At 37.1% G+C, this 23983-nt stretch overlaps 1 protein-coding gene across 1 annotated transcript in view; it reads left to right on the top strand.

Moving 5' to 3' along the window:
- Positions 1-23983, top strand: part of LOC5576926 (angiotensin-converting enzyme) — a 34620-nt gene continuing 10637 nt past the window's right edge. The window contains exons 1-5 of the mRNA XM_001656237.2: positions 1-200; positions 15926-16016; positions 16108-16284; positions 16337-16563; positions 16768-17374. Coding sequence (XP_001656287.2) covers positions 119-200; positions 15926-16016; positions 16108-16284; positions 16337-16563; positions 16768-17374 — 1184 coding nt within the window. The 5' untranslated portion in view covers positions 1-118. The remainder of the gene's footprint in view (positions 201-15925; positions 16017-16107; positions 16285-16336; positions 16564-16767; positions 17375-23983) is intronic.

The raw sequence follows: 23983 nt of genomic DNA on the forward strand, positions 1-23983 counted from the left end.
AAAAACGACATTGCGCATGAGTGTAAGATCCGTCGAGAGCCCTATGGCATATAAACCGATGGTACCGCGCGGAAACGGTTTCATTTTTGTCGGTGATACCATGCGGTAATAGTGAAAAATGTGTTTGATTTTGATTCTAGGCATTGTGCATAGTTTCCTGCTGACTTCATATGGATATGGATCTGAAAATAACAGCAACGGTAGGAAATCAGTGAATGTGTAAAACATGAACTAGTTCGATATGATTGAATCGTATTATGTGCATAAAGTTCATAAAAAAATTCATTTTATTAAAAGGGCTCTTTCAACTAACATGCCTTGATTTGAGTGATAACAGTGACTTTAGCGAACAAACTATTTTGATTAGTGTATATTTAAAAGTGATTTCCAGCTTTCAGAAAAACATATACTGTACTGTAAAATTAGATAAAAATGATCGGTAGGGATAAATTGTCATACAATTTTCTTATGTACTTACATATGAAGTACCAAAATCAATGTTATTTATGGAACGTTTTCTTTTTTTATTCCTTATATTTCTTTAATAGTATCAATTCAAACATCACATTCCTTTCTTATACCTTCTTCTTCTTTTTGACATTACGTCCTCACACGGACGGAGCCTGCTTCTCAGCTTAGTGTTGAATGAGCACTTCCACAGTTAACTGAGAGCTTTCTTTGCCAAAGTTGCCATTTTTCCATTGGATATCTTGTGGGAGGTACGATGATATGTAGTTTATGCCCAGGAAAGTCAAGAACATTTCCACGACGAAAAGATCCTGGACCGACCGGGAATCAAACCCAGACACCTTCAGCATGGCTTTGTTTTGTAGCCTCGGACTCTAACCACTCGGCAAAGGAAGGCCCCCTTATACATAGGTAATCCGTGTTAGGCTACATCATCATAGACGATTGCTATGATTTTTGTCGAAAATTATTGATGATTATATTAAAAATGTGTTCTAATATTTAAATGTTCTTTATATTTCATTACCCTACCAATGGGAAATAAATTTGGTAGCTAAAACAAGAGGTTTTATAGGATTTCCATGTTTTTTTCAAGAGGATATGTAACCATAATTATTAAAAGTCTACAGGTTTCAAAATGAAGCATATTTGTGTTGATTAGTTGTTCTTGTTCAGCCAATATGTATGTTAATGTCCGACCTATTTTGCTTTTGCGTTTTTTGAACAGATTCAGAACAAAAGTCCCAAATTAAAATTGTGCGCGCTTTCAAACTGCATAGCAAGTTTTTGAGCTTTTTCGCAATCAGTTAGTAATAATTTGTTTTCTTCTTTCAATGCCGGTATTGGCTTCTGAGGTTTTTTCAAAATTTTAGATAATTTCCAAATTGGCTTAGAGCTAGGGTTTTTTGATTTCTTTCTGCAAACCCTGCCAAATAATTTTCATGGCAGGATCGCGAGTGCGTTCCCCTCACGTTTTTAAGACGGATCAAGAGTTTAAGATCATCGTCTAGGGTAAATTATGTATTTTGGACAGGCTGAGGATATGTCTGGAAACGGAGATCGAATAACTGCATTGCATTCAAATATTTTTTTAATTAATGTTACATATGCTCAATGTCCCATTGTACTTTGAGTTTCTGTGGAGAAAAAGCTTACAAACTGTACTACAGTTAACTCTCCCTTATTCGATATTGAAAGGACCATCGAGTTAGGGAGGTATCGAGTTAGGTACAGAGCACAAAACCAGTGCAACTGCGATCTAAGGGACCATCGAGTTAGCCATTAAAATCAACTTTTACTATGGTTCTCTAACTCGATATCGAGATACAGAATATCGAGTAAGGGAGAGCTAACTGTATCAGCTTTCAAAAAAGCGTTTTTTGCGGCATGTCTGTTATACATTTTGGACACCCTCATGTGAATATAATTTGAACAGGGACATTATCTCAATATCCATACAATGGTTTCTTATAGAGACGATCATATCATAAAATTTTGAGAGTTTACATGTGGCTTATGCATTTTTTCGCATATTGGATGTGTATATTTGTGATTATCAATAATTTGATGGCCAAATTATATCAACTGAACAAAAACCATAATCTATTTTGGACATTACCTGATTTATGCCTTATATACTTATGTTAAGATTTTAGATGAACTTAGCTTAAATTATTGACATATTTTATCACGTTGCCACTTTTTAACTTTTTATGAATGCCAATTCTGAGCACTATTATTGCATTTAATGTATGTTCTTGAAATGCACATCCTCTTGCATTCGTAGGTTTCACAGATGTTCTGTTGATACAATTTACAATTTTGATATTTTTGAAGCCAATTTGTAATTGTTATGCAAATGGTCATCATTAATAAGTAGCATAGTGTATTAACAATGCAATAAATGATTTCCCGTACTAATATTCCTCATCATCTCATTGGAAATGGGCATAGAACGTCTAGCCTGTCCAAATTATATGCATGTCCAAGTTTTATACGTTACCCTATAATCACGGATTCAAATTTTGGAATTGCAATGCTCCTGGCTTCAACAATTTGTCAAAGTTTCAAAAAGATTGTTAATATCAAGTTTTGTTTGTAAAGAAATGTTAACATCAAGATTAGAGTCAATATATGTTTCATATGTATTCCAGTCGGCTCGAAAATAATTGAAAGTGGAGCTGATAGCATTGAGAATCGCTTCATGGAATATTTGAAATGTAACAGGCACATGATCAGAATCAAAATCAGCATGAGTAACTAATTGGCTACAAAGATGACTAGAGTCGGTTAAGACCAAATCAATCGTAGATAGATTTCTAGACGAGGAAAAACATGTAGGGCTATCAGGGTATTGAATTGAGAAATATCCTGAAGATCACTCACCAAACAAAAATTCTGCCGTTGACAAGAAATTTTGACTCATTGCGAGTCAATTTTTGCAAGTCAGTTTGGAGTAGATTAGCTAGCTGTCCAGAGAATTGAAAAAGCAAATAGGCAGCTATGAAAGTATATTTACCAAGCTGTGTTTCAACAGAAACATCTAAAGGTTTAAAAACTTAAGTTTCAAATGACGAAAACAGTTGATGTTTTATACTCCTATGAATGATGATTGCAACTCCCCCACATGCCCCATCAAGTCGACCATTACGATAAACAAAAAAGTTAGGATCTCTTTTGAGTTTAGATCCAGGTTTATAATACGTTTCAGCAATAACTGCTATATGCACGTTATTAGCTGTAAGAAAATTAAACAGAACGAGCATTCCAATTTAAAATATTTAAATTATTATTTGGATCCATTATTTATTTATTTATTTATTTATTATTATAAGTTAATTTTACACCAACTTGGACTGCTTCAGTCATAGTGGTGACTTTGAACATTTCATCAATCAATAGATTCAATTGTTCAGTTAGAAAATTAATATCAGACGCAGATTTATCACTTGAAGTGGGTACATTATCTGATGATTTTCCGTTAGAATTTCCGGTAGACGAAGAGGCGGAGTAGAAGTTTCCTGTGGCGGCAGGGTTTTTTTTTTCATTTGATTTGAAACAATTAGAATGAGTACTCATAGTATGAATAGGGGAGGAATTCAAATTACCTGTTACGATATCGGCAAAGGATTTTCATGAGTAGATACTTTCGAAATTGAAAGATTTGAACGGCTACCCGACGGATTAGAATTAGTTTGTGAATAAGCATGATTATAAACTTCTTGATGGGTATGATTCCTAATCAAGCGATCGTTAACTGAAAAATGAGCATTGTTCGAAACTCTACCAGGGAAATTCCGGAAACGACCGTTATCGTAACGGATATTACCGTTCATCTGCCTGGCACGAGCCTCGACGAATCGCCTACGCGAAGGACAAGCCCAAAAATTATACTTATGATTGCCCCCGCAATATGCGCATATGAACTTATCGGTATCTTCTTTCACAGGACAGACGACCTTTGCGTGAGAAGAACCTTCGCAAATCATGCATTTAGCATCCATGCGGCAAGTTTTTGTTCCATGACCACTTTTGGCACCGATGGCACTGGGAGGGGATCTGGAAATTTCCTCCAGGTTTCTGGAAATGTTCCCATGTCACACGAACATTGAACATAAGTCTAGATTTTTCTAAAGCTTTAATATTATTTAGATCTTTTTTGTTAAAGTGAACTAAATAATATTCTTGAGAAAGCTTTTTCCAAGCAATGCCAGATTGGGTTCTCTTTTTCATAATGATTACTTGGACTGGGGAAAATCCAAATCATTTATTCCATTTTTGATCTCTTCAGGTGACTTATAGTCACTTGAGAGACCTTTCAAGACGAATTTGAACAAACGTTCAGTTTTGTCGTCATTAGTAAAAAAATGTGTTTCTTCTCTTCAAGAGGCTGCTTCGATTTGGTGTTCGGAAAATTTGTCTAGTAAATAAAAGCTTTAATCGAAACAAATATTTGGTAGGCGTGATACACGAAAAAAATCCGTTTCCGGATTCATGAACAAAAAGTCATGAATTCATAACATTTTATGTTCCATGATATCATGACTTAAAGTCATGAAATCGTGACTATTATGCTCAGGGCGTTACACAAATCTAACTGTCATTTTCTTCACCTTAGTCAACGTGTCTCATGGCGATCGGTGATATTTTCTTGTGAAATTATAAGTTTTGTTTTTGACAAAGTTTAAGTTCTTCGGAACCTGATCATCATATCGATGATATTCCTGGCGAAATTTCCGTGAGTTCCCAAATTGTTCCAAAATATACTTACTCCTTCCTTAGGCCTTCGGCAGCCGGATGTTCCGGTTCCACTTTCAACATCCGCGTCGTTAAGAAGTGTTCCGTCACTCATGTAATCCACCAGCATTTTATGAGCCCAGGGACCATGGTGTATTTTCATAACATGAAAACACACCTTCCTCCCGAAATCATGACTCTCTCTCCCGTTTTAGAGTGCCGCATTTTTACCCGCGTAGCCATCATCATCACGCACAACCGATACCCCTCCAGAATCATCCAGGACCCTCCCCCCCCCAGAATTTTTGAAACAATGTAACTACTGAAGAGATTTTTGTCAATAACAAGAGTCATGGTTATTGACAAAAATCTCTTCAGTAGTTACCAAGGATGGAAATCTAGTTATCATGACAAAACAAATGATGCATCGTGGTTGTTCTTTATCATGCGATCATAGCAACAACGATAAACCCTTAGTCGTCAAGCCATCACAACAAACTCCGCTACGCGAAAAATTAATCGTTCGACCTGTGAATTGACGATCAATTGTTCGCGAATCAAAGTCATAATTTTGGAGGATTTTTCTGATTTCACTCCACGATTTGTCTCCTAGCTTGTCGTTTTTAATCTGAAAGTCAATCGTGCATGGTTTGTGAGAAAGATTATCCGTGAATTTTAAATTGATTCGCATTGATCGCAACATGTTACAATATCCGACAAACCCTTTGTCCTACGACAAACAGTTCATCGGATGCTCGATATATCTATGATTAGCGCGCGTGGTGAGGTGTTGAAATCATGTTGCAGCAAGAGCGACGGCCCTCTTGGACCATTCATATACCGTGTTGTTTGTCGTTAGAGCTGATTTTTCTCCATCCTTGGTAGTTACGTTTTCTTATGTTGAACAACTGAAGTGAGGAAACCTAGCTTGTCTCACATAGCAGCAGCGTGGTGGTTCTGACTTCGATGAATCGCGCAACAACCGATAGCTTAACCGTTGCTGTCGATCGAATGGTTACTGTTAGAAATAACTTTTTGTTGTATGCGATGAGCGCAATTTTTCGACAATAAAAACGTCAATGTCCTGGAAATTCGATTCCCAAAATTCGTTCCAAATCCAATTAATACTGTTTCAGCATAAAGCAGCATGTTCCCTGCATTCTGATTTATTATGTTTTTGGAGGATACCCTGCTCGAGATGTCCGGTAATGAGAATTCACTAAAGAAATCCATACATTAACTCCAACTCGTATAGTGTCCGAAAAAAATAATTGAAAAATATAGACAGAATTTCTAAAGGAATTTCTAAGACAATACATAGCGAAAATTCTTGTTGAAAATTAAGACATAACTTTCATGCAATTTTGGCGTATCCAAGTTTTCTTTAGATGATGTGAAAAGATCTAACACAATTGTCGCTTAAACTATGTTTTTCCAAGAAAACTTATTACTCCATAAATTTTATTTTGATTAATTTCCAACAGATTTGTAGAATTTTTTAAATAACTTCGATATTCTTTACAGAATTTTAGTATAATCAAATCCCTCAAGAAATATTGAAGGGTGGCTTCAGAACTTTTGAAAATGTCTTGTAAATAAGTCAAATAATATTGTGGGACTTGTTCATATTTTCATAGTGAATTCCTCTTTGTTGACATTCATTCCTTACCGAGCAGAAGAAAATAACTACTGAATACCAAATTGAGGTATTCCATACCATATAATTTTCAATACTTACAACCTGAATGAGGTATGAATGAGCCCTGCATAAGAGGTAAAATACCTCAAATAATACCTTCTGCATATTCTACAAATGCCAAGCTGATAATTAGATCAGGTATTGTAATACCTAAATAATACTTGATGGATTTTCATATAAAAGTGATTTTTTTCTATAATAGTTCACCTCCAGCAGTCCTCAATACCTTTCGAATACCAAAATGAAGTATTTTAAATTGTTTGAAACATTTTTTTAAAATACCTTTATAATACCAAAACGAGGTATTGAAAACTGAACAATACCTAATTATGGTATGATACCAAAATATGGTATGCATAAGTTATTACTAGTTATTCTTTCCTCCTCGGGTTGTTTGTCTATTTTTCATTAGCAAATTGATTTCGGAATATGTTCCCGGATTTACCTAAAACATGTTACTAAATCTTTCACAAGTTCAGTTTTTTCTCGCAATTCCTCAAAAAGTTGATTCTGTCAAATCTAATACTGAGATATTCTGCTGATTGTTCTACTAGAAATTCTTTTGCGAATCCCTTTAGATATTTTTTACATAAATTTTATTACAAATTCTTCCGCAAAGTTCATAAAAGTCCTTAACAAATATTTCCAAAAACAATAAAAAAATGCGTCAAACATTCTTCTTTGTTTTCTTTTTCGAGAAATTTCTCTCCAAATCCCCGGATTATTCTAGAATTGAAAAAGAAAAAGGTTTTTAGATGTCGCTTGCCTGCGAATTCTTCAGAGGAAATTTATTGAAAACTCCAGAAAAAGTTTTGCTTCCGAAATTGGCATAGCGGTTCAGGAATCTGTAGAGAAATATGTAGCAAAATAACTGAGAAGTAGAAAAGTAAAGACATTTGTATTGATCTTCCTTAAAACACTTCTTTGGAAATAATGTTATCAATTATTAGCAGAATCCACTAGGGCGGAATTTCTATAGGCTCGCTGGCAGAATTCTAGTAACCGGAAGTCAAGGAAGGATATTTTTCAGAATAATTTCTAAAGAAGATTCTGATGCAACTTCTTGAGAAATTTATTTTATTTGTCGAATAATTAGAGAGGTTTTAACTATCCTGTAATTTACCTCTAGAAGTAAGATAAATAATCACTTGACTTTCATTTTACCATTCACCATGTATTACTCTACCCGAGGAGGAACAAATAACTCCCCAATAACTTATGCATACTAATTTTTGGTATCATACCAAAATTAGGTATTGTTCAGTTGTAAATACCTCAACTTGGTATTATAATGGTATTGAAAAAAATCTTTAAAACAATTAAAAATACTTCATTGAGGTATTAAAAAGCTATTGAGGTCTGCTGGAGGTATTGAACTACAATTGAAAAATTTCATTTTTATATGAAAATCCATCAAGTATTATTGAGGTATTACAATACCTGATCTAGTTATCAGTTTGGTGTTCGTAGAATATGCTTGAGGTATTATTCGAGGTATTTTACCTCTTATGCAGGGCTCATTCATAACTAATTCAGGTTGTAAGTATTGGAAATTATCTGGTATGGAATACCTCAATTTGGTATTCAGTAGTTATTTTCTTCTGCTCGGGTACCTGCTTCAACCTTTCAACCTGCTTTTGTTTCTTCATCCTTTGCATGATGGTTTGAGGAACTGCGTACAAAAATCTGTCCACACTCCAAAAAAATGCAATATTTAAAAAAAAAATAAAAAATGGTGAATTATAGGAGTTTTGAATTTTTACACGTACGGTTATGATCTAAAAACATACTCTCAATGTTTTCGCGTTAAACTCTTACAGTATTAAAGAATAACAGACCCTTCAAAAAAGTTTGTTTTGAAATTCTGAACGTAGGAAAAATTCTACATCAATATGTTCACCAGAGTATCATAAAACTTCGGAGTTGATACAAAATTTTATCTAAGATTTAAGTTACAAATGCTTTCAGTACAAACACCAATAATTTTCTATTATAAGAGACGAGGAAAAAAAAACAAGATGTTTTGTAGTAAATCCTACAAGGACCACTTAACTTTTCTATGAGGTACATTGTCAATTCTTGAATTTTACGACAGGAATTCTGTATTTTTTTTCCGAATAATGATTATTCAAAAGGTTACCAACAAAGTACTTTCAAACCTTTTTTTGTATGTGTTTCTCTAGAAATCTGATATAGAGTGATTTGTAAGGGAATATTTAGAGCAATCCCTAAAAATATTGTGATATTCCCGGAGTAGTTTTTGAACCAAAAAAATGAGAATGGATATTTTTTTTAATTTTATTCATGGAAAAATTCTGAGATTACCATTACCAAAAAAAATAGAGTTAATTCTAGATTCTGAAAGAATATTTGATGGAATTTCTAGAGAAATTTTTAAAAAGTTCAAGAATAAATTGCAAAATAATAGTAAATCTGATGAAAAATTTCTTCAAAAATTCCGAAAAGCATCGTTAGTGCGGGCCCAGATAGCCGTAGCGGTAAACGCGCAGCTATTCAGCAAGACCAAGCTGAGGGTCGTGGGTTCGAATCCCACCGGTCGAGGATCTTTTCGGGTTGGAAATTTTCTCGACTTCCCCGGGCATAGAGTATCTTCGTACCTGCCACACGATATACGCATGCAAAAATGGTCATTGGCATAGTAAGCTCTCAGTTAATAACTGTGGAAGTGCTCATAAGAACACTAAGCTGAGAAGCAGGCTCTGTCCCAGTAGGGACGTAACGCCAGAAAGAAGAAGAATCGTTAGTGCGGTTTAAACAAAAAAAAAAAAATCTCTGGAAAATATTCAGATGAATCTCTGGTGAATTTTACGAAAGAATCTTAGGGAATCTAAAAAAATATCTGTGAAAATAATCCAGATACAAATGCGGAGAATTTCTATGAAAAATCATGAATCAAATTTTCTCAATTGTATTTTTTTTTACAATTGCTCATGAAATTCTTGTGAAATATTACGAGGAATTTTAAGAGCAACACCTGGAATAATCATTTGATTGTTTTGCAGGAAGTCCGGATAATTTAGAAGAACTTCGAAAGTAAAGTGGGAAGAACTGTTGATGAACTATCTGAAGAATTCGTGGAATGAATCCTTGCTTGTTGATCTTGAAGACATTTTTAGTGAGAGTCATAGATTTTTTTATACTATTTTTTGATGAAATTCTCAGTTATTCCTGAACATCCTAATCAAATTTTTAATGGACAACTGGAGGATATTTTTAACTAACAATTGGAATTTATATGTAATAAGTATGTAGAGGGCCTTCCAGGAGAATTTATTAAAATAATTTTTAATGTGCGCATCGTACCTTCGTGCTGTGCGTACACGAATTCTCTCTGCTCTTGGAAGTTTTCTTAAAAACTACCTAAAGCAATAAACAGTGCTTTTCAGTGCTACATAAACAGTACTTTTCAGTGCTAAAATTAAAAACGGTACTTTTCAGCGCTACTAAAACAGTATTCAGTACTATTTTCTACTATTGATCCCTTTACGATCCTTGTTTGAACTCGTGCCTTCGATTTTTCGTTGGACCCGTTGGCGAAAGCTAGCGGTGGTAATCCTTCTTGGACACCGTCTTGGAAAAAAAAAACCTCTCGAAGGTCACGTCTTCTTTCGTTTATTAATTAAACATGGTATCAACAACAAACAAAAGGAAGGGTGAATCTCTGAATTCACTACTTCCTTCCAAAAAAGTGGGTTTTAAAACTGTCACTACACGTGGCAAGAATGGAAGAAAGGACGCTTCCCCGGAATGCGAACTTTCTTCCAAGGGTGAAATGAATAATTGTATCGAAATGAGCAATCAGTTCGATGCTCTAGACAAATTTTCCGAACACCAAATCGAAGCAGCCTCTAGCCCAGGCTCTTTGATTCAAGTGAGGAAGCAAAGAGTGCCGCCTATCGTGGTCAGTTGTTCCGAATTTGGGGGATTTAGGCAGGAGATCTTGAACTCCATTAGGGGAATCAAGGTTTCCTTCCAAATCGCAAAGAAAGGAGACTGTCGCGTTTTGCCGGAAACTCTTAAAGATCGTGAGCTTCTTCTCAAACATCTTGAAGAGAAGAAGCACAAATTTTTTACTTATGACGACAAAACTGAACGTTTGTTCAAAGTTGTCTTGAAAGGTCTCTCAAGTGACTATAAATCACCTGAAGAGATCAAAAATGGAATAAATGATTTACTTGGATTTTCCCCAGTCCAAGTAATCATTATGAAAAAGAGAACCCAATCTGGCATTGTTCGGAAAGGGCTTTCTCAAGAATTTTATTTAGTTCACTTTAACAAAAAAGAACTAAATAATATTAAAGCTTTAGAAAAAGCAAAACTTTTGTTTGATGTCCGTGTGACATGGGAACATTTCCAGAAACCTGGAGGAAATTACCAGAACCCCACTCAGTGCCGTCGGTGCCAAAAGTGGGGTCATGGTACAAAAAATTGTCGCATGGATGCTAAATGCATGATTTGCGGAGGTTCTTCTCACGCCAAAGACGTCTGTCCAGTGAAGGAAGATACCACCAAATTCATATGTTGTAATTGCGGGGCTAACCATAAGTCCAATTTTTGGAATTGTCCTTCACGCAAAAAGGTCATTGAGGCTCGTGCCAGGCAGATGAAAGATAATATCCGTTACGATAACGGTCGTTTCCGGAATTTGCCTGGTAGAGTATCGAACAATGCTCATTTTTCAGTTAACGATCGCTTGATCATGAATCATACCCATCAGGAAGATCATAATCATGCTCATTCACAAACAAATTTTAATCCGTCGGGTAGCCGTTCGAATCTTTCTATTTCGAATGTATCTACCCACGGTAAATCCTTTGCCGATATCGTAGCAGGAAATTCGAACTCCTCCCCTGTTCGATCCATGGGTACCCATTCTACTTGTTTCAAATCAAATGGAAAAAACCCTACCGCCACAGGTAACTCCGCTTCTTCGTCTACCGGAAATTCCAATGGGAAATCACATGACATGTCTGCCTCTGATTTTAATTTTCTAACTGAACAATTGCATCTAATGATTGATGCAATGTTCAAAGCCACCACTATGACTGAAGCAGTCCAAGTAGGTGTAAAATTTACAAATCAAATTGTTATTGGATTACGTTTTTCTAATGGATCCAAATAATAATTTAAATATTTTAAATTGGAATGCTCGTTCTCTGAATGGTAAAGAGGACGAGCTGTTTAATTTTCTTACGGTTAATAACGTGCATATAGCAGTTATTACCGAAACGTATTTAAAACCTGGATCTAAACTCAAAAGAGATCCTAACTTTTTTGTTTATCGTAATGATCGACTTGATGGGGCATGTGGGGGAGTTGCAATCATCATTCATAGGCGTATAAAACATCAACTGTTTTCATCATTTGAAACTAAAGTTTTTGAAACTTTAGGTGTTTCTGTTGAAACACAGTTTGGTAAATATACTTTCATAGCTGCCTATTTGCCTTTTCAATGCACTGGACAGCAAGTTAATTTGCTCCAAACTGACTTGCGAAAATTGACTCGCAATAAGTCAAAATTTTTTGTCATTGGTGACTTTAATGCCAAACATCGGTCATGGAATAATTCTCAAAGTAATTCCAACGGCAGAATTTTATTTGATGAGTGCTCTTCAGGATATTTCTCAATTCAATACCCTGATAGCCCTACATGTTTTTCCTCTTCTAGAAATCCATCTACGATTGATTTGGTCTTAACCGACTCTAGTCATCTTTGTAGCCAACTGATTACTCATGCTGATTTTGATTCTGATCATGTCCCTGTTACATTTCAAATATCCCAAGAAGCGATTCTCAATCCTATCAGCTCCACTTTCAATTATTTACGAGCCGACTGGAATATATATAAAACGTATGTTGACTCCAATCTTGATGTTAACATTTCTTTAGAAACTAAACTTGATATTGACAATGCTCTTGAAACTTTAACAAATTCCATTGTTGAAGCCCGGAGCATTGCAATTCCAAAATGTGAAGTAAAATTTGAATCCGTGATTATAGACGATGATCTTAAACTCTTGATCCGTCTTAAAAACGTGAGGAGAAGGCAATTTCAACGCACTCGCGATCCTGCTATGAAAATTATATGGCAGGATTTGCAGAAAGAAATCAAGAAACGTTTTGCTCAATTAGGAAACAAAAATTTTGAAAATAAAATTTCTCAATTGGACCCTGGCTCTAAGCCCTTTTGGAAATCGAAAATCTTAAAAAAACCTCAGAAGCCAATACCGGCATTGAAAGAGGAAAACAAATTATTACTAACTAATTGCGAAAAAGCTCAAAAACTTGCTATGCAGTTTGAAAGTGCGCACAATTTTAATTTAGGACTTACTAGTCCAATTGAAAATGAAGTTACTCAGGAGTTCGAAAATATTCTCAATCAAGAGAACGTTTTCGAAAATGCCTGGGAGACTGATTTGGAAGAAGTGAGAACTATTATTAAAAAATTTAAAAACATCAAAGCTCCTGGCGATGATGGATTTTTCTACATCCTCATCAAGAAACTTCCAGAAAGTAGCTTATCATTTTTAGTTGATATATTTAACAAATGTTTTCAATTAGCATATTTTCCTGACAAATGGAAAAATGCTAAGGTTGTTCCAATTTTAAAACCAGACAAAAATCCTGCAGAAGCTTCTAGCTATCGTCCAATCAGTTTGCTTTCCTCCATCAGTAAACTTTTTGAAAAGGTTATTTTGAACAGAATGATGGCCCACATCAACGAAAATTCAATTTTTGCCAATGAACAGTTCGGATTCCGCCATGGACATTCGACCACTCATCAACTTTTACGTGTAACAAATTTGATCCGTTCCAACAAATCTGAAGGCTACTCTACTGGTCTTGCTCTTCTAGACATAGAAAAAGCATTCGACAGTGTTTGACATGAAGGTTTGATTGTAAAATTATAAAAAAAAACAGTTTTCCAACATACATTGTTAGAATAATCCAAAGTTATCTGTCAAATCGTACACTTCAGGTTAATTATCAGAACTCCAGATCTGAAAGACTTCCTGTAAGAGCTGGTGTTCCTCAAGGCAGCATTTTGGGACCAATATTATACAATATTTTCACATCTGACTTACCTGAGTTACCTCAGGGATGTCAAAAATCTTTGTTTGCGGATGACACAGGCCTCTCCGCCAAAGGACGAAGCCTGCGTGTCATCTGTAGTCGATTGCAAAAAAGTTTGGATATTTTTTCTTCATACTTGCAAAAATGGAAGATTTCTCCTAATGCTTCCAAAACTCAACTAATAATATTCCCACATAAACCAAAAGCTCTTTATTTGAAACCTTCAAGTAGACATGTTGTCACGATGAGAGGGGTTCCAATAAATTGGTCAGATGAAGTTAAGTATCTAGGGCTCATGCTAGATAAGAATTTAACTTTCAAAAATCACATTGAGGGCATTCAAGCCAAATGTAATAAATATGTAAAATGTCTCTATCCCCTTATTAATAGAAAATCAAAACTTTGTCTTAAGGACAAGCTGTTGATATTCAAACAAATTTTCAGGCCAGCCATGTTGTATGCTGTACCAATATGGACTAGCTGTTGTAATACCAGGAAGAAAGCTCTGCAGAGAATTCAAAATAAAATTTTGAAAATGATTCTGAGGCTTCCTCCCTGGTATAGTACCAATGAGTTACATAGAATATCCAATGTTGAAACATTGGAACAAATGTCAAATGAAATAATTAATAATTTCAGGCAAAAATCGTTACAATCTTCTATTGCCACGATTAATGCGTTATATGTTTAGGTTAAGTTAGGTTAAGTATATTAAAAACATTTTTTTTTTCTCTTATAAGCAGGTGAAATCAACTCACCTGTAAAAAAAAACTGAACTGCTACGGCAAATGAAATGTAATATGTTGTTAACAAAATGTTAATTAAATCTTAAATTTGTTTTACCAAATTAGGATGATAGTGTTGTCAAATAACACAGAACACCTAGATATAAGAAATGAATGTAATGTTTGGAATGATACTAATAAAGAAATTAAAAAAAAAATTTTTAATGCATTCTCTGGAGAAATTCTTCAAGTGTTTTTATTTTTTTATTTTTTAGCTATTTGATAGAGAAATTTTCTGGTGATCAATAAGTCTAGGAATGATTATTCGTGAGAATCCCAGGATGAGCTCAGTGGAAACCGGTAAAGGAATTCTTGGAGAAAGCACTAGAAAGTACGAAAATAATTTAGGAAGGAATTTCTTCTCCAAGAAGGAATCTCTTCAAAGCACATGGTTGAATACCTGAATAGTTCGTGGAAGTACCACAAAGGACATTCGTTGTAATTTTTTTTGCTAGAATTCTTGAAGAATTTTTGACTGGATTACAAAAAGAATCCAGTAGCGAAGATTGAAATTTACAAATATCGCTGATGTGCCGTGAAATGAGACAAAATAATAAACAAATAAAATCAGTACAATTCTGGTAAAACTACGAAATTTGGGAAAATCGTGATTATTGTGACCGACATTACTTCTGTACAAACAAGTATTTTCTAGGCCCCCTCCAGAAAAAAATCCTAGCTACGCCAATGCCGATACCAAATATTTTTTTGAAAGTAGTTCCCAACTTTGAGAAATAATTCGTTAGATGCGTTTCGCCATACAAATATTTTTCGCATTACCTTTTAGCGATTGTTCGTGCATAGACACTAGCGCATGTAACCCATTGCAAAAAAATGTTATATGCAACTCGCTGCAAAACTCGAATTTTATAGCACTCGTCGTAAAAATGTACGACTCATGCCGAAAAAATCATCATTTTGCAACTTATAGCATAAATAACTATTTTGAAATTCCGTTGAAGAGAACGGCCGTTGAGACTGAACGTTGTAACGGCCTACTTTTCCTACCAGTACAATCAGTGCTGAAAAGTGCTACTTTTCAGCACTATTATCGATGCTGAAAATTAGCATTTTTCAGTTCTGTTTTGGGAATTGGCAAATTAGAATCTGAGTACCTCCATACGCCATTCAACGGATTGCTCTGATTTTCTCGATGACTTCTGATTCCATCCGAACCTGACGGTCCGAATCCGACTAGGGATTCTGAATTAGATTCGGATCGCCATGCGAACGTAGAAGGGGCAATAGAGTCAGTATTTCACTATTTAAAACAAACGGGATCATAATCATATTTGGAGTGATCGTTAAGCTTTGAAAATATTTGCCTATAGACTTTGCACCTCAATATTTTCATGAAGTTGGTGAATCTATCTTCGATAGTGAATTTAGTTACTAATTTTCATAAATCATTGAATGAATTACTCAAACCAACGCTATGAAAATCACAAACTAAAATAATCAAAAATTGAGAACGTTTGAGGCAAGTTTAAAAAATTGACATGTTTCTTATGAACATGTGGTCGGAATTCACGCCCATTGCCAATAAAATGAAACTGTTAAGTGTGCGATGCAACCATTGTTTGACAGTCCTATATATGTTCAGAGTGTTCCGAGATAAAATTAACAAGAAACATCATTTTAGTAACTGACCCCGCCATCGAGTGGTTTGAACAACTAAACGTGGAATTAAAACAGCTGAACCACGAAGCGGCCACGTACGCCTGGGATTCGAGGTACGATTGATAACATATATTGTATTGCAAAAGATGTCCATTTCACCGGAGGAAGCACACTTCTTCTGCTACTGTCTTCCTTTCTTTTCAGCACATTACCCACACAGATGGCAACGGTGGATAAAATAATCCAACTGACGAGGCGGAAATCCCACTGGGAGCGCACCATGTGTAACCGGGGGCTACAGCACAGAGATTTCAATGCGAGCCTGGACAGAGCATTCCATCTTGTGTGTCGTACGCCACAGTATTCGGACGACGATATAAGGTGCAGCGATTGCTTCTGCGAATTTCAGTTTACGATTTAATAAATATTTCAGTGAGATAGCAAAGCTGCTGGGCTACATGCAAGGGATTTACACCGAGACGCAAATCTGTTTGGACGACGTTGCAGACATTTGCAAACGGAATGGTTTGCTTTGGGCGAAAACTTCCTTTCAGTATCCACAATTTACTTCGGAAGAGAAAACCGATTTGAAAAAGAACGAACATGCCAGAGATAGAATTTGCTTGTACGGGGAACCGGAGATGGAACAAATAATGACAGGTATAGAAAACTACATAAAACACTGAAGTTTGTAACGGCTTGGCCTTAGTTATCTTTTGTCAGATTTTACAAAAAGTTTTCATTATTTTGAAAGCAAAAGTTTTTTATTATTTTTGTAGTGTTTTTTAGGAAGAATGTCGGTAGATTGCTATTTGCGAGTATTACTCTGTTCATTGTATCTGAAATTAAAACTATTCAATCCAGAAACGTCGTCTCTGATTGCTGGTAAAAGTAATTGTTCAATTGCCCGAGAAAGCTTACACAGCTGGGCGTGGCAGTCGTGGAGACTCGCCGTCGGGCCACCTATGAAAGAATCCTACCGAAAATTGATTGATCGCATGAATAGCGGAGCACGTAGACTTGGCTACACAGACATCGGAGAATCGTGGCGGGCTGAGCTGGAAACACTAAATCTTAGGCAACTGGTCCATCGACTTTGGATGCAGGTTAAGCCACTCTATCAAAAACTACATGGAGTTGCCAGATATTTCTTGAGACGAAAGTATCCCGAGATAGAGAGTTTCAATCCTACCGGGTTGATACCGGCGCACATTTTGGGAGACATGTGGAGTCAGAACTGGGAATCGTTGGCGGAGCTAATATATCCCCACCAGGTCGATATTGAGCAGAATCTGGTGCGGAAGAACTGGACCGGTGAACAGATAATCAAACGCGCGGAGGATTTCTATTCATCGATGGGATTGCCGATGATGAGTAAAACATTTTGGGAAAAAAGCATTTTCACACGAAGCACGAACGTTACGAAATGCCATGGGACTGCTGCAAATATGTATGATAAAGGAGACTTCAGGTGAGTAGCGTGAAGTTTGATAATCCGGTACACAAATAATCCAAATTCCTGTAGTAAGAAGTCGAAATTTATACACCATTTACTTCCGAAGCTACACAGAAAAATAAAAATTACTGTTCAGAGATTACTCCAGAATAGTTTCTAGAATTTGTCAATATTTGAAGACATCACTTTAAAAAAAAATATTCTAAACTGCATACCGTTTTGATTCATAACACGGACAGTCAAGGCCTCAGTGGAATAAAACTCATCAAAAAGCATATACAATCAATCATTCTGTATGTTTCCTCTGCGTGCCATGAAACTACTTAACTTTCGAATAGTGGGTGAATATTTTGATGCTGCACTATAAATAATTTGAAATAAATAAAAATGTGTGGATTTTTTATGATTCTTTTTACGGACGCTTCCTTACTTTTGCCTCAAACTATGGACAGCCCATGAAAATCGTAAACAGAAATGTTCAATCCTTAATCATCGTATGATTTGTATTACGGAAACTTAAGGCCTCAGTGAAGTTTTACTCATTAAAAATCCTAAAAATGAATCATTTTGCATGATTTCTTCGCGCTAAATAGCTTTCAAAACATACAACTTTGAAGATTTTGATTCCGCAACATGAATAATTTCAAACAAAGAGAAATGTGTGAACTTTTCATGAATCTTTTCCCGGACGCTTACTCACTTCACGTACAAATTTCAATGACGGCCTACTTCGCCTTAATCTGAGAGAGAGGAAACAGCTGGCTTAGATTGCGAGCTCCGAAAAGTCAAGGGAACCTGTCATCAACTGTCACTGGAAAACCGCACATTCGAAGGGTAGAGCGTGAAAAGCCGTCAAAATTTGATCAAACTTAAACTGGATGTGATTGAATATTCAGGTTGTTTTTATGTGCTCTCGCATATAAAATCGTTGATTATTTAGATATTGTCGATTTGACTCAAATTGCTATTGAAATTGTATAATTTTATGATCTTTTTGATAACAAATAGGATATGAAAATGGTTTTGGCCCAGTTTGTGCTCTCCGAACCATTGTGCGCAACCCAAACATGAGAAGAAGAAATCAAAGAAGCCAAAAAAACAAGCCAGTTGTCAGTGAGCTATCTCCTCTCTCTCAGGCCTTAAGGCGAAGTAGGCCGTCATTGAAATTTGTACGCGTCGTTGATGATTTTTGCTAATTCATCTAACGATTTTGAATCAGTCTTCAAAAAATCCTTTTCCAAGAGCTGCTGATATTTAAAATCACCAGAGCAAGATTCGTTTCACGCGCATTTTTGATTCAAATCCAGGCATGCAATGAATCATGCCATGTGTATGGGAGGATTGAATCCCAGGATTCAATCCTTGATTATTTGTTTGATGGTAAAATAAATCGAGTCAGCATTGATATTTCTGGTAATGTTAACTGAAAATTCCTGTCTGACAAGGCCTTTGGGATGAGTCTATCGTCAATTTGCCGTACATTGATGTACTGTAATGAGTTCCCATTAAGACGGGATCTCTTGCTTCAGATCAGAGAATATGAATAGAATACTATCAAAAATTTAGAATTGGCTTCCTCAAGAGCATGCCTGAATTTACCAAACATAGTGCTGTGACGGTCAAATATTTGACTTAAAATACTTCACCAAGGCTAGTAATGATCGCTAGTAGGGTGGTTTGATACAACTATTGGACGTTTCTAACGACCGATATTATTTTATTGCTTTCCTTACTACTGCGCCTCTCGTGCCATAGGTTTGGTTCATCCAAATCCCCGTTGAAACGTGGAATATTCATATTTAACACGAGGTACATTTAGTACTATTTCATTCGGAGAGCATGTTGTTGTATTCAATTGATCTCCTGTGAGCTTATAACAGTGATTCAATCCTGAGATTAAATCCTGACATAAATTCTGCACGCTAAGATTGAAAAAATCATTGTTCAAAACAATCCCGCTCATTGAGATGATTTCAAAGCATGCTAGTTTAAATCTTGAAGCAGAAGGATGATCTTAGAAGACTGTTTTGAATCAAAGAAAATCAGTTGGTTTTGCACTGACACAGCTGAAAAGGTATCAGCATACTTTATGCATGTAAGCGCGTACAGTGATACTTTTTCAAAACAATAGGGGTATTCACTTAAAGTTGCGTAAAACGTAAACTGCGTATTCACTGAAATGAAAAATTTCATGTGAAATATTCGCTTACGACACAGAGAAATGTCACTCGAGTTTTTTTTTTCTCGTGGATGCATGCCATTTTGTATTTTTGTTGTTGTTCTTTTTTTATAATGCTAGAGCAAATGTATTAAATTGAATTGCTTGTGTTAAATCTATGCACCGATTCTACAGAGAAATGGATTAGATTCAACGGTATAGGAGCTGGTAAATCCTTAGCCAAATTGAAAATGGAGTTCGAGTAATGTGTGATTGCTGTTGCTCATTGCTAATAACCGTATCACGGTTACCGGTTGGTGAATGATTGCTGATTGATCTTATTCCTATTTATGATTCCTGTGTAGCCTCTAATACCAAGGAATCACCCAACACGCTCGCTGCTACCGAAGAGGTCTTACCTGTCCTGCTGCTGCTGAGTGAAAGCCTCGATGCTCCGCTTCGGGCCATCGAGAGTGTTGCCTGGAATACGGTAACGCATCAAGCGTTTGCATACATTATGAGCTATAACACGTCAGAGTTGCCAGTTCCATTTATAACACCACACATCCTCCTCTTTCTCCAAAGAAAAAGAAACAAAAATAATTATGAAAAACAAAATTACATTGTTTATATTTGTTATTTAGGACGTTTTGAAAAGTTACGCGAGAAATCTTTCCCTTTTGAAACACTTTTGTTTTCCGTGTTGAAAATGGTTTGACGAACCTTGCGATCTACATCATTGATTTCTGCACACCCCGAACAGCTTCACATAGAGGTCCCCAAGCAAACTGCCACGAACACCAACGCACAATCAATCTTACACAAGTCGATTTCCTCAGAATGAAAACGTATCGATGTTTGTTTGACATCATTGAGCTTTCGGTCAACGGCAGGCCAACAAGGAAGTGGTTGTTTTGCAGCAATTCTGTTTATATTTGGATTCTCACAGCAAACAAAAGCAATGTTGTGACAGTTCTCACAGCAAACAAAGAAAATTTTGTCAACATTGCACTACTACGCAGGCAACTGGATTGGTCTATTGAGCTTCACATACCATCTGTCAAACAGATTCTCGTTCGATCTCAATCTCCAACCCTTGTCAGAAAATGTGTTTACTTCTAGTTTCTCGCATTTTCTGAAGAAAACTTGAAAAATGAAGAGCGACAAAGGAGTCAAACAACGGCAAATTTAGGACCAATCGGATTTTCCGGAAAAGAAGGAGGATCAGCGATCATTTGGGGCCAAGGATGACTGCGGTGAGATTTTCTTTATTTCGAATCTTCTATTCAACACAGTGGTTCTTAATTGATGTTCTCAGTCATGTGAACAAAATGCTTGAGGTATGCTGGAGTACGCTTCTCTCTTGCAGGACGACTGCTCGGGCCTGGATTTTCATTCTTGTCCGCGGTATTTGGTTTAGGATCCTGGATTTCCTCTGGATGGTTATTACTTGTTCCGGAATCTGTCTCATCGGGTCGCCTCCAATCAAAAACTCGCTTCGTTTGCGAAACGTGTCTTTTGATAACCTGTCCGTTTTCATCGATTAGAACCAGCATACCGTTCTGTTCTTCTCTGACGGTGTATCTTCGAGGGTCAAACCGAGACTCTGCTTTCGCACGGTTCTGTCTCTCAACAATAACTTTATCGCCAGGTTTTATTTGGCACGGGCGTGCTCCTCGTTTCTGATCTTCCCTTTTCTTCGCGTTTACCTTAGATTCTCTGTCTCTGGTGTTCAGTAAGTCGTCATCAATCGTTACCTTGCCTCGGTTTAACAGTGGAAGTCCTCGTCTTATTTTGCGTGCCATAAACACTTCTTCCGGTGGCAGTTTAGTAATGGAATGGCCAGCCGAGTTATACGCTTGAACTGCTGAATTAAGTTCTTCGATATAATCAGTCCCACTGGAAGCTGCAGCGGCCATGGCTTTATTAATTACCTTCATGCAGCTTTCGGCTAACCCATTTTGCTGGGGATGCAGTGGAGTAGAGAATATTACATGAATTCCACGTTCGGTACAGTATTGTCTATACTCATCCCCATTAAATGGAGGGCCGTTGTCCGACTTTATGCTTTGCGGAAAACCCTCTTTTTCGAACACAGTTTGAAAAACTTTCCTGGTGTTCTCAAAGCTGGTAGATTTGACTGGTTTAGCAATGATAAACCTGGACCGGTAGTCGACAATGACCAAAACAGAGATGCCACCGTATTTCATGTAGGGACCGTTAAAATCCACCGCAATAGTTTCCCATACTGATTTAGGTGCAAAAACTCGCTTCATCGGGGTTGCTTTCTCGGGTCTTCCATTCGTTGCGCATACCACACAAGAATCTACCCACGCTTCTGCCTCTTTCGCCATGTTAGGCCACCACACACGTTCCCTCAGAATACTTTTCAACTTCGCTTTAGACGGGTGGCCTTCATGAGCAATGGAAAGTGTTTTCTGGCGAAGATTCTGTGGAATTATAGCACAGCCGGTTTTCGTTAAGATTCCGTCTTGGAAAACCAAATCAGTGTCCAATGTTTCAAATCTTTTGAGGTGGTCTGGCCATACTCCTGTGCCAAGTGCGTCTACCACCTATTAAATAAAAACCAAACAATTAAAAGGTTAATCAACCCTACAAACAAAACTCAATTATATTACCTCTTGTAGCAGACAGTCTTTCGCAGTGGCATCCTTGATCTCACCTTCCGTTAAGAATTGGACTCGATTTGCCTCCAGAGCCGCAATTTCCCAAGGGCTGTTTTCTTCATCAAAAGGGTCGTCTTCGCCTTCACAAAGTCTTGACGATGGGTCCGCTATGTTTTCACGTCCACGTACGTATTCCACTTTGAATTTGTATGGGCTGAGCCTAAGAGCCCATCCGTCTGCGCGAGTAAATGCACGTTTTGAGTTTTCACGTGTCCTATTGAGGATAAACGTGAAACCCTGTGCATCTGTTCGAAGTATGAACGGCCTTCCAAGTAAAAAATAGGCAAAGTGTTCTACTGCCCATACTGACGCTAAAGCCTCACGCTGATTTTGAGGGTATCTTTTTTCGGTCGGTGTTAGTGCTTTAGAAGCAAAACTTATCACGCGAGGTGGATTGTTGGCTTCCTGTTGGACAAGGACTGCTCCTAGAGCATTTGGTGATGCATCTGTGTAGAGAATAGTTTGATGTTGATCCGAAAAATAACCGAGCGATGTTGTGCAGTTGATTATTTGCTCATTCAATAGTCGAAAATCGTTTTCTTGTTCCTGGCCCCAGCTCCAGGCGCCTGTGGTTGTAGCTGCCCACAATGGACTTGCAATATCTGCAAATCCTTCAATATATGGGCTAACGAATGAAGCCAATCTTAAGAAGCTTCGGAGTTCGGAAACTGTGGTTGGCTCCCTAAACCGGCGAATGTCCTTGATTTTTGTCTCATCAATTTTAAATCCGGATTCATCCAACTCGTGTCCAAGGAAGCTAATCCTTGTCTTATCGAATTCGCACTTCGCTTCGTTAACTGTCAAATTATTGGCCCTCAAAATTGTCAATACATTCGCGACTCTTTCACGAAGTTCGTCCAAGTTATCCGCAAATATGAGCACGTCATCGATGAAAACTATTGTATATTCCAACCCTTCGAGAATGCGACACATTTCCCTCTGAAAGATTTCCGGGGCACAATTGACCCCGAACATCAAGCGAGTAAACCTGTACATGCCGTTCTCTGATAAGAAAGTTGTCAGATCTCTCGAATCTGTATGCAGTTCTAGGTGATAGAATGCATTGGTCAAATCAAGCTTAGAGAAAAATTTCGCTCCGTAAAGTTTGATTTTCATGTCTTCCACTAACGGTAAACGAAAGTATTCTCTCTTAATTGCCTGATTAGCTGCGCGCATGTTGACGACGAGGCGGAAATCGTCTTTTCCCTTGGGTACTGCCGACATACCGCTTATCCAGTTTGGAGCTTTGGTTACACGTTCAATAATTCCTCTATCTTCCATGTCTTGAAGCCTGGCTCGCGCGCTATCTCTATAGGCTGCTGGAACGTTAAAATACGCATTTTTCACTGGCGTTACAGATTTGTCGACGCTGAACTTTATCAGTACTCCCGGTACCTTCGGGAATATTTTACTATCTTCTGCTCCTTCACAGGTGTTAACCGATGCGCCTACTTGTAGAATCTTCAAATCACTTGCTGTTGACCGGCCTAGTAGTGAACGGCGTCCCTCGGCAACAACAAGGAACTCGGCAATAACCGATGGCTTGATGTGATCAACTACTGAAACCTCCGCTCTGAATCCGCACTTTACCGACAAAGGTTTACTTGAAGCGTAGGATCGAAGGTCGCTATTTTTGTCCGTTAGTTTGATTCGCTCCAATTTGATATGCCCCCCTAGTAGTTGACGTTTCAAGCAGATCCAATCGTCCCCACAGATGATATTCACGTCGGCCCCGGAGTCTATCAGAAATTTTATTGGAGTCGAATATCCTACTCGACA

Source organism: Aedes aegypti, chromosome 3, assembly GCF_002204515.2.
Source record: "Aedes aegypti strain LVP_AGWG chromosome 3, AaegL5.0 Primary Assembly, whole genome shotgun sequence".
In the NCBI taxonomy this organism is placed as follows: domain Eukaryota; kingdom Metazoa; phylum Arthropoda; class Insecta; order Diptera; family Culicidae; genus Aedes; species Aedes aegypti.